This window comes from Tachysurus vachellii, chromosome 1 (genome assembly GCF_030014155.1).
Source record: "Tachysurus vachellii isolate PV-2020 chromosome 1, HZAU_Pvac_v1, whole genome shotgun sequence".
Classification (NCBI taxonomy): domain Eukaryota; kingdom Metazoa; phylum Chordata; class Actinopteri; order Siluriformes; family Bagridae; genus Tachysurus; species Tachysurus vachellii.
Window position 1 is genome coordinate 6,170,725 of NC_083460.1, and position 18,229 is coordinate 6,188,953.

An 18,229-nucleotide genomic window follows, 5' to 3' on the forward strand; every position below is an offset into this window, starting at 1 on the left:
GGGGTTTGATACAGTCAGGGAATATAACGTAACACTTTTCACTCTCCGTAATGGGGAAATAATCTTTGCAAATGGCATAAAATAAGCATGAAAGAAGTGTTCCTAATCCATTAAGTGCATTTGACTACATAAAGTTTAGAATAAGAGAATGTTAAAACTCTCTCTGTCACTCTCTCTCTCTCCCTGGCCCATGGCTCAGATACACACTTTAGTGCATTAGGGAGTGTGTGGAGCTGGTGTAATGTGATTTGTGTGCCTGGCCGGCAGTACGCTCGACTCACCACTACCTCTGGCCTACTCAGTGTGGTCAGCTGATAGTTCCGCAAATGGACACGCGTAAAACTTCTATTTTCTGGATGGCTCTCCTGAAACGTACCCATTCCACACACTACTATGTTTCTCTCTCTCTCTCTCTCTCTCTCTCGCGCTGTCTCTCTCTTTCTCTCTCTCTCGTATACTTTGTTTTCTTTTCTCTGGGGTCTCAATTGAAAACGTTCAAGGGAAAATTTGTTTCTGCAGTGATTGAAGCCTCTCGATTGCACCACACCATTAAACTACTTCTCGCCTTTAGTTGTTTTTAAGTGAAACCATTTTGAAAACCTGCTTCACTACCATTTTAGATTTATTGTGTTGGATTATCATTTTCCTATCATTTGTTTGTGTACGTCAGAAATAACACATAACATAACAGAAAATGATTGAGAGATGAAAGCAAGAATGACTCGGCGCGCAGTGCGACACAATTGCACACGCGGGTCATTTTCTTAAGCCACGTGTGAATTCAGACTGTGTGTACTCAGGAGATTGTTCTAGAAATCAATAGCTTTTAAAGTCGCACTTGATTCAGAGGTAAAAAGTAAAATATTTCAAAGGCGCCTCAGCTACGCTTCTTTTTTTTCCCTGTCTGTGAAGCATCTGAAAAAAAAAATCAATGCTGTATTTTTAAATGGAAGTTACAGTTTTTTTTTTTAAAGAAGCTAATATATTTTAAATATCCATTCATATGAATGTTGTTAAGCTCTCCATTACGCACACACGCACACGCGCGCACATATCCGTACACATCGGCCATAAGAAACGGTAATGGCTCTAATGTTTTGGCTCTGCATTGCGTTAATCCATCACGGCCACTGTTATTTATTGATAGAGCCGATCTCCTCCTTGAGAGCTGAGATGTGAGGGTCGTGTCAGCAAGCACGCCCGTTCCCTGAGATCAGCTCCTCAGGGCCACACTGCCATTGAGCGTGTGATGCGTGCGGGTGGGGGTCTGAATCTGCCTGCTCAGCTCTTTCCTCTGTACCCATGACCTTTCTAAATGTCATTTTTTCACGCAAGTTTATTGGCGGTGTGAATAAATGATGAAATGCCGCTCGGCGTGGGTAAACTCGGTATTCTTTTCTCTGCTGCACCTTTCGCAAAGTTTTTCCCTTAACCCCGTGTGTCTTTTCAAGTCACGTCAAGAAGCTTTTATTGTCATTTCAACCATTTATACTGTAGCTGTTGCAGTACACAGTGAAATGAGACAATGTTTCTCCAGGATTATGGTGCTACATAAAACAAAGACAGAGCTGAGGACTTAGTAAGTAGTCCTAGATACATAAAGTGTATCTGTGTAGCCTGGTGCAAACGGTGCAGGACAAGACAAACAAGACAGACAAGACAGTGCAGGACAAAAGAAAACAAGACAGAAAAGACAGTGCAGGACAAAAGACAAACAAGACAGAAAAGACAGTGCAGGACAAAAGAAACAAGACAGAAAAGACAGTGCAGGACAAAAGAAAACAAGACAGAAAAGACAGTGCAGGACAAAAGAAAACAAGACAGAAAAGACAGCGCAGGACAAGACAAACAAGACAGACAAGACAGTGCAGGACAAAAGAAAACAAGACAGAAAAGACAGTGCAGGACAAAAGAAAACAAGACAGAAAAGACAGTGCAGGACAAAAGACAGTGCAAACAAAAAATACTAGACAATACACAAAAGACAATACACAAAAACAGCAATGACCAGAGTACATTTTTGTGTTGTGTTGTGTTGTTTGCTGCCCAACCCAATCATTATATCTTCGCCTGCTACGGATTTGTCTAATCATCTGTAGATTATAAGAAGGATGAATAATAGGATGAATAAAGTTACTTTTCATTGAGGCCAGACATTTAGGGATATGTGAATATAATTTTGTAATAAGTTATTTTATTTATCTTTTTCTTCATTATTAGCTGTGAAGCACCTGATACACCTGACTTATAACACACTAATTCTCTTACATTTAGGATGTGGAAGATCTGAGAAATGCGTGCGTTAATATAAATTCCCAGAGTACAGTTTGTACCGAATATCACCACGGCTGTGATTCGGCCGAAGGTAAACACAGGTAGTAAAGCATAACCGCGAGTGTGATATCGCTTTTATACAATAAAACAGTTTTATATTTCATATTTTGTGTCAGAAGTTATATTCATGAAAAAAAGTAGAATTTGCCATGTCTGCCTAGTACAACTAACTAATTAGACGACTAGACGTGTTGATCATGATTTACCTGTCACTAACTAACTTAACTAACTAGTCATTAACTAATTAACTACTGCTGCGACAGTATTTCACATTATACACAAACCTCTCAATTATCTATAAACAGAAATATGCATCAGCAACGTTTATTCAAAGTGTTTCACATGGAAGAACAGTTTTAAAGAATAACAAGCTCCAATTATCTCATCTAGAAATATCCAGGTCATTCACCTCAGTATTTAGGCCAAAACCCCCCCCCAGCTGTGTGCTCTGTTACACTGTGTGCCCTTGTAATTAGATAAATATCAAGCAGTAGATTTTAGAGATGAATGAAATTGATAGTGTTATTAAAATTTCCTTGTGTGTATGTGTGTGTGTACACACGTGCGTGTGTGTGAATCGAGCACGTTGGCTGATTTCCTCCAGAAATTTTTAGGAAAAAACAGATAACTATTAATACAAACAGTTCATTATTATTATTGTGTGTGTGCTCCGGACTTATTTTGCTGCACATCTTTTTTTAAAGGCAGTTAGGAAAAGAAACGCTGTGTGTGTCTTTGTGTGTGTGTGTGTGTGTGTGTGTGAGAAAGCACACAAGTGTCACTCTCCATCACCAGAATGTTAAGTGTGGTGACTAAAGCCTCAGAACAGCAGCCTTGTGTTTGTGTGTGTGTGTGTGTGTGTGTGTGTGTGTGTGTGTGTGTCTTCAGAGGGGGGCAGGAGGAAATTGAGCCCTGGCTGGGTCTAATAGGAGGAAAGTTCCAGAAAAAATGGAGTTCAAATTTAACCTGGATGGAAATTGATCCTATTACCGTTCACTCTGGCTGCTCCTCTCTCCACCAAGAGACATTGAGAGAGGCAAACTGAAAGGTCTATGAGGCAGACATACAAGCATTTGTGTGTGTGTGTGTGTGTGTGTGTGTGTGTGTGTCTGTGTGAGGGTGAGAGTGAGTGTTGTTTGTGCTCAGAGAGAATAGGAATATAATGGAAAATAGGCAAAAAGCAAAGACAAAACAAAAAGGCAGAAGAAAGAAGGAAAATGAAGCGAGACAGTGAGGAAGATAGTGAAGAGGAGCTAGAGAGAAATGGCTTTGATTAGAGATTATGGGATGTCACTGGGCTTTTTTGGCCTTTCCACAAAGACAGTCCTGTTCTGTCAGTGTCTGTACACACACACACACGCACACACACACACGCACACAGACACACACACAGTGAGAGAGTGAGAGATCGAGCTGTCTGCGCACTTGTGTAGTGAAATATATTATGATAATGTGTAGTAAAATATATTGCTGTGTTATAATAAGAATAAAATACTAAGGTGCATGCTGTTATAGGAAAATAATTAACTCTGGGGTTGTAAGAGTATCTTTGCTTCATGCCCAGCTGTATCACACCACCTCACCACTGATTATTTTCCTTTAACCGCACACCTAATTCTGTTTTACTGCTTACATATTGTATTCCCTATCTGTGCGTTAAAGCTCAAATCCAAGAGTTTGTTTGTTTTTTTACATATAGAGAGAATTTAAAGATAAGCATCTAATCAACCAAAGAATGTTTATGGATTTTTCATAAATTGTTGCTACAATAGGTTTGGCATGCTAAAAAAGATACAGAAATCAAATATGTCCTTTCTCTCTCTCTCTCTCTCTCTCTCTCTCTCTCTCTCTCTCTCTCTCTCTCTCTCTCTCAGAGCCAATGCACGGTCCTCGGGAGCTGAAAGTGGTGGACATCAAGGCCAGACAGGTGACCCTGCGATGGGAGCCGTTCGGTTACAACGTGACGCGCTGCCATAACTACAGTCTGACAGTAGAGTATAGCGCTCGTGGGACCGGGAAAGACGAGACCCGAGAGGAGGTGACATACGACGGCAAAAACTCCGCCCCTCAGCACACCATCCACAACCTTACACCCTTCACCAACCTGAGCGTCAAACTGGTGCTGCGCAATCGAGAAGGGGTGAAGGAGAGCGTCGAGATCCACGTCCAGACTGACGAGGACGGTGAGAGACAGATTTGCAGTCATATGTCAGATAAATCTGCACAGCCTCAGTGTCTAATTCATTCCCTCACCTCAACGTGTCATTCATATCCCTTCAGTTACTTCCCAAAATCGAAACTCAACCAACTCTTTACACGTGCAACTAATTATTCACATTCAACTTGTTTACCTCCTTGTCGAGCAGGCTGTTAGCTAATTAGTTAAAAATTATAAATTATCCGGCTATAGTGTAAATCCATGACTTTAAAACACCTTGAGGCATTTTTATAGACAAATTTTCCGCTGCTTTTCTGAAATACACTGAAATTTTGATTGAAGGCTGGAAGGAGCTGTATTTTGGGATTTGAAGCTAATAAATATGACTTGACATGTTGGTGGTGGTGAGGAAAACAGTTCCTTAAATTACATAAATAATGAGTGAAAAAAAAACAACAACACACCATTACACAGCAGTGAACGAAATTAGAAACCAAAACAACCAAAATTAAAATTCCTTGAAATTTGCTAGGGGGCACGGTGGCTTAGTGGTTAGCACGTTCGCCTCACACCTCCAGGGTTGGGGGTTCGATTCCTGCCTCCGCCTTGTGTGTGTGGAGTTTGCATGTTCTCCCCGTGCCTCAGGGGTTTCCTCCGGGTACTTCGGTTTCCTCCCCCGGGCCAAAGACATGCATGGTAGGTTGATTGGCATCTCTGGAAAATTGTCCGTAGTGTGTGATTGTGTGAGTGAATGAGTGTGTGTGTGTGTGCCCTGTGATGGGTTGGCACTCCGTACAGGGTGTATCCTGCCTTGATGCCCGATGACGCCTGAGTTAGGCACAGGCTCCCCGTGACCCGAGGTAGCTGGGATAAGCGGTAGAAAATGAGTGAGTGAGTGAGTGAGTGAGTGAAATTTGCTATACATCTTTTTTAATTTTTTTTTTGTTTCATTTTAGTCTATGTTGAAACCATTATAATACGATAATAATAATTCTTAAATATAAGAAAATAAAATAATAAGATCTTTTTAATAACAGAAAAAAAGCATGGTTTATTTACAAATAAAAAAATTCCTATTTTACTCAGTCGTGTAAAAAAAAAAAAAACACTTAGTTTTTGCCTTAAAATTGTGTTCATTATTTGTTTCCCACTGCTTTTTATAATTGAATTTCTTTTAAGGTATACAAACAGCTTGTTAGATGTGGCAACTTTTTACCATGTTATCAATGTGAACACGATTGTGGTTTTACTACATTTGGATTGTGTTGCCTCAAGGCAGGTAGTTATAGCTATCATTTAATAAAATTCCCTGCAGAGATAAAAACAAAAAACTCTTTTTATTTGGAGGTGTTTAATCATGATAAATCAGTAGCATTTTGATTGTTTCTTTATGAAAACAAATTAAATGAACAGACATGCACACGCACATCTTTAAGAAAATAAACTTTCAGACGCAGACTTTAAACGTTATCACTCGTACATTAAAAACTGCGGGTTCGGAGAAGACTAAGAATGGCGAACGTATATGGAAGAAATGATATAAAATGACTCAGCGGTTTGTGATGTCATTTCCTGTCAGTGCCTGGTGAGGTTCCTTTGGACTCCATCCAGGCCAGTGTGTATGAAGAGAAGATCATCCTCAAATGGAGAGAGCCTGCTCACACCTACGGCATCATCACCCAGTATGAGGTAGGCTAAATCGAGCATCCCAGTGCTCCCAGTACACCACTTTAAAAACCACAGCCACTCAAAAATGACGATTCCTCACAGAGAACGCTACCGCTTATTTCATCACGTTCTTCTGCTATTTTTATGCCAAATAATTTCAAGCTTTGTGACCAAAGAGATATCAGGGGTATTGTGCTAAAGATATCCAGTTCTATAAAATTCCTTGCTTACTGGATAAGTGACAAACAAAGCATTCTGTGTAAAGTATAAAAACAGTAGTGGGTGAAAATCTCTGTTGACTGATGAGATAAAAGAACATGAACCCAAACTGGTCTAAAAAGAACAAAAAAACTGGTGATTTTTTTGTTATATCTTAAAAAAAATAAATAAAATCTGTGCCCATGATAGCCTTAGACTCCTGTTCCTGGCTGACAAGAGTGGAACCCAGTGCGGTCTTCTGCTGTAGCTCATAAACCTCAACATCTAATGTGTTGTGTGTACCGAGATGCTTTTCTGCTCACCACATTTACCAGACTTACCGTCTCCTACCTGGCAGCTTTAAACTGGCGATTCTCCTCAGCTCTACTTATCACCCACAGGCCGGTCGTTCATTCTGCGTTTTCTGCTTTTCACACCATTCTGTCTAAACTCTAGAGACTGTTGTGTGTAAAAATCCCTGGAGATCAACAGTTTCTAAAAAGCACAAACCAATAATCCCTAATCTGATGTTTGACGTGAACATTAACAGAAGCTCTCGGCATCCAAGTGCATTCCCATTACCCCCCTTCCCACCCTTCACTCCAACCACCCCTATCTTTACCCCCCAACAATACCTAATAGACACACGTACAGATATACCAACCCTACACTCATAAATCCTCGCCTGTCTGTCTGTCTGTCTGTCTGTTTCTGTCTGTGTGTTTGTCTGTCTATGTCTGTCTCTGTTTGTCTGTTTGTTTGTCTGTCTGTCTATGTCTGTCTCTGTCTGTTTGTCTGTTTGTTTGTCTGTCTATCTCTATCTGTCTATCTATGTCTGTTTATGTCTGTCTATGTCTGCCTGTCTGTCTGTCTGTCTGTCTGTCTGTATATGTGTACCTAGCTGGTGTGTACCCCCCTGAAATCCCTTTTTCTTTATTTTTTTCTTTTTTTTTTCTTTTTTCATCTTATGTATATGACACTCGGAGCTGTTTTTCATCTTTGTTTTCTAAAAAAAGAAAAGGAGGGAAAAGGGAAGGAAGAAAAAGGAAAAAAAAAAGAAAAGAAAAAAGGGGAAAAAATATATATATATATATATATATATATATATATATATATATATATATATATATATATATATATATATATATATGAATAAAATATATATATTCATATGAATAAAAATAAAGTTGTCCTCCGAAGTCGGGGGGGGTGGTGGCTGGGCAAAAATAAATAAATAAACAAACAAGCTCTCGGCACGAACCTGCACGAGTTCATGCATTGTGCTGCTGCCTCCAGATTGGCTGCTTGGATAACTGCATAAATGTTTATAGATGGTATGTAAGTGGACATACAGTAGTAAAAGCCTGTTGTCCACCGAGCACTAATCTTTCATCCCATTAAACCACGCTTTGTATCGAATCTTCTGAATCTCTACAGTTGATTTGTTTGGTTTGATTTATTTTAGTATGATTGATTAGCGAGCATATTGAATTCCTATTGAATTCATATTGAGCATATTATTCATTTCTGATGAATAATATACAGTTCTACATTTTAATGACATTATGGCATTATTTTTATGATGCCGTGCCTCCGATGTGCTACATCACTTCATCTACAATTATTTTCGCATCGTTTGGACATGACGTCCGCGTGTGCAGCTTAAAATTCCTTTACTTTCCCGCATTTCAGAGACAAACCAAGATTTTTTTATTTTTTTTTTTATGCATTTATCGACTACACTTTAGTATTTTTTTCAGGTACTCGTTTTGGTCCTCTGAAGTGCGATATCATCCATCGTCCACCACTCGACTAGCCATGCTACAGAATTATTACACACCATGCCTATTATTTATCTGAACGTACCTGTGATAAGAAGAACTGCATATAGAAATATCCTTCTGTTCAAGCTGTAAACATTAATGATTCATGATCAGACGTCTCTCAGGAGCCAGTCCAGCTCTGATACACCTGCGTGTACGTCAGGATTGGAAGCTAGAGATAAATCTAATCTCTTAAATCTATCTCGATGATTTTTGTTTTTTTTTCACAAAAACGGCTACAAATACATATGGCTGTGTAGATTTGTGTTTGTAAAGAGATTTGACCTGAATCTCTATTTTGTCTGCGTTCTAGAGAAGCGGTAAGCTTGACGTTAACTGCTGCCTTTGATTTGACAATATCAAAGAGTTCAAGCTGAGTTTCCTCTGACAAGCAGTGATATCAAACCAGATTCTGAAACTCGGACCAATCTTTCGGACTAATCCCCTCACTCTCTCTCTCTCTCTCTCTCTCTCTCTCTCTCCCTCTCTCTCTCTCTCTCTCTGTTTTCTTTCATCCTCACTTTTTACGTCTCGTAATATTTTTTTTCTTCCCACTGACAAACACATCCTCTCTCTGCTTCCTTTTTTCTGAAACTCAGAACATTAACTTTGCTTTCTTTATCCGCTCGCACATAAAATCCCATTTAGTGTCTATTAATCTGCTATCAGCAATTACAAGTATCAGCACCTCTTTTTGAAGCCGAGCTCAATGAATGAAAGGCTGCTACCAGCATCAAGGTCATCAAGAACAACTGATAGAGAAACGTGATTCTGTATCTCCACATTAAAGCCTAAAAATACAGAGCAGGAAAGAATTAAGATAGGAACGAGGCTGGCCCGCTGTCATTTAAAAAGATTTCAAATTCCAGTCGGACAGTCGAATTCCTGTTTTTCTCTTCTTCATCACTCCCTTTTTTTTTTTTTTTTTTTTTTGTGCAGAGGATTATTATTTAAAAAGGCCTTGAAGCATTTTAGATATACTGCATATTAATTGGACATAACTTGTAAACAGCAGGAGCAAATATCATATGAAAATAGGCAATTTCAGAGATCGAATCGAATGACATGTAAATTCATTTGTATTCCAAGGATGAAAATGTTCTTTAATAGAATTTGTAGCTTCAAAAAAGAAAAAGAAAAAGATTTAGAGAAAAAGCTCACATTCTCGTGTGATTTCTCTCAGAGTTTTTTTACAGGTTATGGTGAGTTCATGTAGAAAAAAAAGTTCTGATGAACATTTTGAAGCCGACTGTTCTCTCAAGTGGCCACGGCGCTCTGCAACAGTCTGATGCGCATGGAAAAACGTGCGAAAAAGTTGAAACGTTGATCCGCTCGCCTACACCTTTCCGAGCGTACGTAAGTTCTTTCAACGCCGCAACAGCTAACATGATGCAGAGGTGCCTACGCTTCAGCTCCAGCGATATAACGGCTGCCTGAAAGACGCTTCTCTGCAGCCAATGTAGCGCTCAGACCAAACGCCAACAAAAGGCTGAAGGGGAGAGGACGTGGGACGTGAGAGACACATTTGCAGTTATTTCGGTTGCGCAAACTTTATCCTTGACCTGTAGATTTGAGAATCTCAGTTTTCAGAGTCTCACAGTCAGTCGAAAACAAAAACATTTCTGCATCGAAGTCACCACTGAATGTTTTCTTTTAGTATTTATAATGTGAGCTTACGTCATCAATTCCTCTTTTATGTATTGAGCTGTGTGTGTTCTAGTTTGGACCAAAGTTTAATGTTTAGTACGTTTAAATCTTAACTATAGTCAAAATGATCTAGTATATTAAGCCTAATTCCAGGCAAATTTGAAATATTCTTTTTTTACTGGTGGATTATTTTGCAGATTTGACTCACTAATTTAGGGGGGCACGGTGGCTTAGTGGTTAGCACGTTTGCCTCACACCTCCAGGGTTGGGGGTTCGATTCCCGCCTCCGCCTTGTGTGTGTGGAGTTTGCATGTTCTCCCCGTGCCTCGGGGGTTTCCTCTGGGTACTCCGGTTTCCTCCCCCGGTCCAAAGACATGCATGGTAGGTTGATTGGCATCTCTGGAAAATTGTCCCTAGTGTATGATTGATGAATGAGAGTGTGTGTGTGTGTGTGTGCCCTGCGATGGGTTGGCACTCCGTCCAGGGTGTATCCTGCCTTGATGCCCGATGACGCATGAGATCCCCGTGACCCGAGGTAGTTCGGATAAGCGGTAGAAGATGAGAGAGAGAGACTCACTAATGTCCCAATTAATAAATGGCGACTAGAATAAGATTCTTTTTATTATAAGAAATAGCAGATAAATTAGACTAAATTGAAGATATTGTCACTTGCAAAAATGTCATTTTATGACTGATTTTGAAAAACCGTTAGTTTTTTTAATATATCTTTGTTCATTTTGTAGCAGTTGTATAACGTAGACTTACACTGTGTTCAACTAAATGGTGGGACGTCAGTACTTGGAAAAACATCAGTCTTATAGTGTAATGTACAACTTTAATTGTGTTTGTTGTCTTTTTGTTTCTACTTGAATTGGTGATATTGTGAGCACGGGATTCATCTTTTAAAACTCTTACCAGTGACGACACATACATGCAGCTGTGGCTCAAGTGATTACGGCTCTGGGTTGTTGAACGAAAGGTTGTGGTTCAAGCCCTAATCCTGCCAAACTGCCACTGTTGTGCCCCTGAGCAAGGCCCTTAATCCAGGGGTACTGTATCATAGGCTGACTTTGCTCTTGCTCTCTAACCCTAACTTCCAAAGCTGAAATACAGAAAGAGAGAGCTTCTCTGTGCTGTAATGTATATGTGACCAAAATAAAGGCTACTGTTTCTTCTTCTAATCACTTACTATGATAGTTGTAGCTGTGCTCAACACATCAATCCAGGACTTTGACTGGATGCCTTTGACTGTGTGTTGGCTCCAGTTATTGCTGAATTTAAAGAAATCTTAGAGACTGTATATTTTGAAGGCAGTATTATACAGTATACTCATTATATCCTTGTCAGTAGTGTTATCTATTAGATCCTAAGAAGTATTAGGACCTAAGAACGTTCTCTCGGTGTGTCCTCAGATCTCCTATAAAGCCGTGAGTTCATTCGACCCGGTCCTGGACCTCTCCAACCAGAGTGGCAAAGTGATCAAACTGGGAAACGAGACCAGTCACATGTTCCTGGGTCTCTATCCAGGCTCGACGTACTCCTTCACCCTGAGAGCCAGCACGGCTAAAGGCTACGGTCCCCCGGCCATCACTCAGGCCACCACCAAGATCTCAGGTCTGTAGCAGGGAGAGGATTTACTTCACCATCATGATATAATGGCACTCAGTTGTCTAGCTGTTCTTTTTGGGGGAAAAAGAATACATATTTTAACAGATTAATGCTCACATTTGAACCTGATTATTTGTTTTACGGATGCAGTGTGCTGCTCAGCAAAGCACAGCTACCAGCTATTTTTACTTTACACACCGCATTGTGTGTATCTCTGGGTAGTAAACAAGGGCCTTTAGATGTTTAGATGTGTGTCTGTCTGTCTGTCTGTCTGTCTGTCTGTCCAAATGTCTCTTTATCTACCAGTTTGAGCTTTATCTATACAGAACATATGAGCAGCTCAAAGGCAGGAGGATGTGGAGTGATTACTTTAACTGGAGTAAAGCAGTGTTATTGTTGGAGCTTTGGTATCTAAGATATGATGTTGCTGTCTGTTCCATTGCCCTTACTCTCTCTCTCTCTCTCACTCTCTCTCTCTCTCTCTTTCTCTCTCTCTGTGTCTGCTCTGTAGCTCCTTCTATGCCTACATATGATCAGGAGACATCTCTGAACCAGACTGACAGCACTGTTACTGTCCTCCTCAAACCTGCCCAAAGCAGAGGAGCACCAGTAAGGTAACATTGTCCTTCTGACATTTTTAGAGCCCCAAGAACATTAGAGGAACCCGCACTGTTGCTCAATGAGACTTTTTGGCTTAGTCAGGTTTGGTCAGGAACAATTGGGAAACATCTAGTAAAACTTACCACCAACCAAATGGTCTTGAGGGTCTACATTTTTTGCTTGAAACACGAACACGCTGTGTAGCAATCGGATGAAAAACAACACAGACACCTCAAAGGAAGAGAACAAGAAACCATATTTTATAGAAGGAAGCTCAGATAATGTGTCTGCTTTCTATTTTACAAGGGACGTTTAACAGGAATTAAGGCTGTTATGGTGAGTTTAATCTTTCTTACAGTTTAATACTGTTCTTCTCAAATTAAACCCACTTTATAATCAGTTGTTAGGTCAGGTGACATTGTACGAGATGTCAATTCATATCTAGCACTGACATCTCACAGCTCACTGGTCCCTGGTTTGATCCTGGCCTCAGGTTACATTCTGCTCAGAGTTTGTTAAACTAGATGCTTCTTGAAAATGTGTCTATTGGGCACATGTGCATATGTGTCGCTTATGTGGAGCGTCAAATCCTGTACATGTTGTCTTCTGTGTAAATGCGCTGTTACTATAGAAACTACTAAATTACTACTAAACAATAACACACTCTCTTTTGAGAATTCATTTGTGCTGTGTAAAATAAAATAAAAATGTTACGTTTTTAAAGCTTGATGAAAGCAGGCGCAGTATGTTTAGAGGTATGTATGTATGTTCAGTGTGTGTATGAGTGTGTGTTTGTGTGCGTGTGCATATTCACATCACCTACACTATCAGCAACAAAGCAACTGTCGTGTAACTCATTTTAAGATCAGGAAAGGTGTAACTGATTATATTAAAGCAGAGCTGTGACCTACTGTACACATACGAATGTTTTTTCAGCATTTTGTAAGTGTTAAGTCAAATACAGAGCAGGTGTGTGCTTTCAGGTGGCTTTGCATCCTCAAACAGATTTGGGACTCAGACCGACTGAAGGCATTTATTGTCGAAGACGTCAAAGTGTGTTGTATGTTAAGCATAGATTAACCATAATGAGTATTCTAAATGCTGGTAATTCAAATACACAGCAAACAAAGGTTCAATAAAGGCAGGCGGTGTCTGAGGCAGAACCTGTGTGAAGCCATGGATAAGCTCCCAAACAGCGCGTGACTCTGCATCTGAACCGGTAAAGACTGCTTTTAGCTCACAGCTAAACCCTTCCTGTGCTTTTTCATTTTCAAAACAGTTTTTATCTATTTTCTTCCCTTTATTGTTAGTGGATTTGGTCCCTGTGAGTGAGCTTTGGCCTTTGAAGCAGAGAACAAAGCATGTGTTTGTGTGTGTGTGTGTGTACGTGTGTGTGTGTGTATGTGGTTTTAGGAGTCTCACATTGAAACCTTTTCATCTATTCACTCTGCCTCTGGCTGTCCCTAAGTCTATGCAATACACACACACACACACACACACGCACACACACACACACACTCTGTGTTATCTCTCCCTGCCCATTCTCATTAATAAATAGCACAGTTATGGTGGTAGAATCCGGTGTTGGTGGCCCAGACTCACTCCAAAGCCCACTTCCAGTTTTCAGGGCCTGGCTTCATGAATCTCTGACTTCTTTGGCTGTGTGAATCAAGAAACCCAAAACAGATTGAGAATAAACAAAAGCTTTAGGTCAGACTGACACTCTCATTACTTCACATTGGACGCTGTGTCAGATTTAAATCATGCCACATGCCAGCTGTTCCGCTTGCCGTGTTTCTGAATCCTGCTGAAATGTTTTGGGGTTTTTTTTGTCCCATATTACTAAGAGAAACAAAAGCACTGCTCTACAAACTATTCATATGACTGTGTATCAAAAATAAATTATGTTCTTGTTCTTGTTCATGTTAAATAGTGCTCCTGCTAGACGCTAGGCTTACCGGATTATATCTAAAGGTTTGAAAGGTTTACCTCTTACTCAGTACTCCTTTATTTAATCCCAGTCTCCAGTTATAATCTGGCAAAATCATATTTACACAATATACACAGTATTGAGGTTAGGCTCTATAATGAAAAAAAAAATTAAATCAAAGAGATGATGAAAATCTCTTTATTCTAATCCCATATCTAATCTCTTTCCATGTTTTATTATTTCTTTATTATTGCTGCAAGTCAGGTGGTATATTAACAACTTCGCCATGGGCAAAGGTGGCATTCTCTCTGTAGAGTAATTACAAAACGGCTGATTAGAATTACAGAGGCAGCATGAGGGCAGGCTTTCATTAATTATCACATGGCTTCTTTTATTGGTTTACTCAAATGAAGCCACACACACACACACACACAAACCACACACACACACACAAACCACACACCAAAGAGCCTCCGAAACACCTTTTAAGATCCTGACTTTGGTTTCTGTGTTTTGTTTTTTTTTTCATTGCCATAGGCAAAGCCGTGCTGTTTATAAGGTACGATCTGATAAAGATGTGAGTTTAATTAGATTAAGACGACAAGGGAGCCGTATCAATCATTCAGTTTCTCAGGCTTTGGTATAATGATTACAGACAGTGAAGGGAAATAAGTATATAGACACAGTTATGTTTCCTGTTATTTAATACACTCCGGGTTTGTATATTCACTTCTATTTTATACACCTGATATCTTTTGGCTACAGGTTCTCAGGCGCAACATTAATAAACAACACTCCACTGGGAAAAGGTACAGAGACATAGACTTTAAACATCCCTGTCATTACAATCGGATGGATGGATGGATGGATGGATGGATGGATGGATGGATGGATGGATGGATGGATTGATTTATCAGACAGATCATTTTCAGACAGATATGAATCATAAGATTTCACAACATGCTCTCAAGCTAGGGAAAAGGAAGCCACACAACCAGCCAGCAGTCGATGAATAGAGTTGCAGAACGACCTGAAAGCAGCAGGAACAAGTTACACGGAGAACAACAAGCAACAAACTGCCACGTTCTCCGTCGTTCCACCTCACCAGGATAGAGACAGGGACAGGTTTTGTGTGTGTTTACATTTGAAGTGAACCTCAAAGTGTATAATACATCAATAATAAGAAGTGCACATAAATACCTTTTATTCTTCCATTTATTATTTCATTTATCTGCTAAATAACATTATATAATATAAATCATTTAGCACAGCTGATGAGATAAAAAGTTAAAATAATGTTGTTTTCCTATAAATAGTGTATATTAGTTTATAAATGTATGATTATATCATCTTGAAACCTAGTCTTCTCTTTTAAAGGTAACCAGACTTTAAAAAGCTGTAATGTTACTCTATTTGTAAATAAAACACCAAATAACAAGTTTTTAGAACTTTAGATAGCAGAAATCATCAAAACTTTCACCTTAAGACACAGTGAAAGACCTCAGGCGCTTCATCACCCGGTTGATAGATGCGTGTATCTGGATTTCTTTAAGCATGTGTGCATGTGTTGATTTTGGTACAAATTTTTGTCTGTAATTTTATTTCTGTATTTCAGTGTCTGATTAGATTCCAGCCACAGCAAGAGAGAGAAAAAGAGCGAGACAGACAGAAAGAGAGGGAATAAGATACAAGGCTAGGAGTTCCATGCCTTTGAAGACGGCTCTGTGTCTTTCCTTTTGAAGAAGTTTCTGGATGGCACCTTTTGCTCTCTTCCACCCAGGTTCACCGAGCTTTAGATTTTGGCCGCACTGAAAAATTCAGACAGCGTGCTGCCCTGCAAGACAAACAGATGCTGCCGGAAAGGTAGAGCGTGAAACTCGTGTAGATCTCTGTGCGTAATCTATGCATCTGTATTCAGCGGTTTCAAGTTTCCAGCTCTGATTGTACGGCCACTAAACCATTCCTATTAAGATCATATATAAGCTTATAACAGGAATTACAGAGCATTGTCATTAGATCCGTTTTTTTCCAGCTGTGCTTTTGTTGCCATGAGTGACCACAGGGTATGTGTATGTGTTGTTGTTGCAGGGTAAGATGATAAAGCAATCATCCTCAGGCTGACTGGATTTGTGAGAAACATCGCTCCAAATACTCGCCGTTTCAAAAGCAGCTGTCTGCCAGCGTTTCAGGGCAAAAGCAAACTAAATCAAAGGGAAAGTTGCTGTTAGAGGAGCAGGGAAGATAACACAGAGAACAAATGGAATTAAAAACAGCAGGTGAATGCAGGGAATCCGGAATCTCGTGTCGATCGTCCACATTTCCGTTTTCAATCTGCTCCGCCAGGATTCATCCGAGAGCGCACGAGCATTTTAATATTCATGCGATTAGTAATCAGAAAACATTAACACATGCACACGCAGATAAATTTCCCTCGGCTCTAGTTGGCCGTGACAACTAATCTCTGTTACCACACACACACACACACACACACACACACACACACACACACACACACATGCAAACAGAAACTCATGAACTCATCTCTCTCCGTCTCTCACTCACACATACTGTACACACACACACGAACACACACAGTTGATGGAACACTTATAACCAGAGGGAGGCGAGTATGTTTGCTCTGATGGTGGTTTAAGAGGATTAGCCATGTCATACGGTGTTAGAATAATGTTTGGAACGGTCCGGCGACGGGCCAGAAGACGCCTCCACCACTCCACCACGCTGCTGTGGACAAAGAACGATTCGGGACGCTTCGCCTTATCGTTCACGCTTTACTCGTTTTACCACCTTTGCTGATCAGTCGTCATCAGCCTAGAGCAACATAGGCAAGACGAGCTGTGCTGATAACTCTCACACACACACACACACACACACACACACAGATAAATGGAAAGTGTAATTGAGCGTCTGTAGCTGAGAAACAGCAGGCCACAGCTCTCACGCTGGATCTGTTTATGTAATTGATTGGGCTGAGAGCTTAAGCCTTGTCAGTGCCTCTTCTCTTCTCTTCTCTTCTCTTCTCTTCTCTTCTCTTCTCTTCCAAGCGACAGTTCCTTTCCCTTTCTCCCCTTTGCTTTCCTCCCCTCTCCTTTCCTTTATTTCTTTACGCATCTCTTCTCGTCTTAATAACAGTGACAGGTCTGTCAGGTGAGGATACCATCATTGTCACGAGATTTCTCTCAGTATTTACTCGTCCTTCTCCTGACTGGGTGTGCAGTTCAGTTAGAGTTTATGGGTCTGTATTTGCATCTTGCATGCTGCTCAAAATCTTAAACTCTCTTAATGTTCCGTTATGCTCAGCAAACACCCAGATGTGTCCCTACTTACACTGCGGTCATCACGGTTTGTGGAAGCGTCAGTGTTGTGTTCCGCTTGGACTCCAGGGCAAAAGGCAGGCTCTGAGTCGAAGCAAATTTTTAAGCTTGACCATAGGTGGAAAAACCATTGTTTTTTTTTTCCCCGCACGAAACACGACTTTACATTTTCAGTTGTTTTTGACACAGAGAATATGTCATTTTCAGCATGTCAACTTGGTTCGTGTTGTTCCAGTGAGAGAATTCAGATTAAAGCACAGAGATGATCTCTTTGCCTGTTGCTTATAAATTGCACCTGGGAGAGACCGACATGACTAGAGAGACTCACAGTGAGAGAGAGAGAGTGTGTCAGAGAGAGGTTTATAGTATAGCAGGATAAAGCTCTCGATGTGGTAGCACTTTTAAACCTCCCTAAGGAAACATAGAGAATGAGCCGAGTGGAAGCAGTAAAGGTAGGAGGCCTGCGTGTCAGGCCCGTGTCTCATCACGACTCTTAAATCAGGCAGATATAGAGCCTTCAGCAGCACAACCTGCCTGTTTGAATGCCCAGGCACACAGCTAGGAGAGGCGATTAGCATTAACGCAGGAGAGAGAGAGGAACAGGGACAGAGGTGAGGTCTGATTTAGATGCCTCCTCGTCATACCAGTGCACACTCTGTCTCTCTGTCTGTCTGCTTTCACACCAGCAGGCAGTAAATCAGGCTCTCAGGTCACTCTCCAGTCAATGCCGAGTCAATCTGGCATAATTGGCAAACACGGTGTTTGGTCCTGGCGAGATGGAAAGAGTCTAATTGGTGACAGAGCTACCAGAGCGCAGATGCTGCCTACCTCACTGCTCCTGCCTTCCTCCTTCTTGCTTTCTATCCATTCATTCCTCTTCTTTCTTGCTCCCATAACCACACCATTTTGTTTTTCAGGTTGCTTTTGGCAG

General features: G+C 40.5%; 1 protein-coding gene across 4 annotated transcripts in view; it reads left to right on the forward strand.

The window, feature by feature from the left end:
• The window catches only part of LOC132845834 (receptor-type tyrosine-protein phosphatase mu-like), a 192,439-nt gene that overhangs the window by 110,261 nt on the left and 63,949 nt on the right, over positions 1 to 18,229 (forward strand). For all 4 annotated transcript variants that reach the window (XM_060870152.1, XM_060870161.1, XM_060870171.1 and 1 more), the window contains exons 8-11: positions 4,209 to 4,517; positions 6,072 to 6,181; positions 11,241 to 11,442; positions 11,948 to 12,050. In XM_060870152.1, the coding sequence (XP_060726135.1) occupies positions 4,209 to 4,517; positions 6,072 to 6,181; positions 11,241 to 11,442; positions 11,948 to 12,050 (724 nt within the window). The remainder of the gene's footprint in view (positions 1 to 4,208; positions 4,518 to 6,071; positions 6,182 to 11,240; positions 11,443 to 11,947; positions 12,051 to 18,229) is intronic.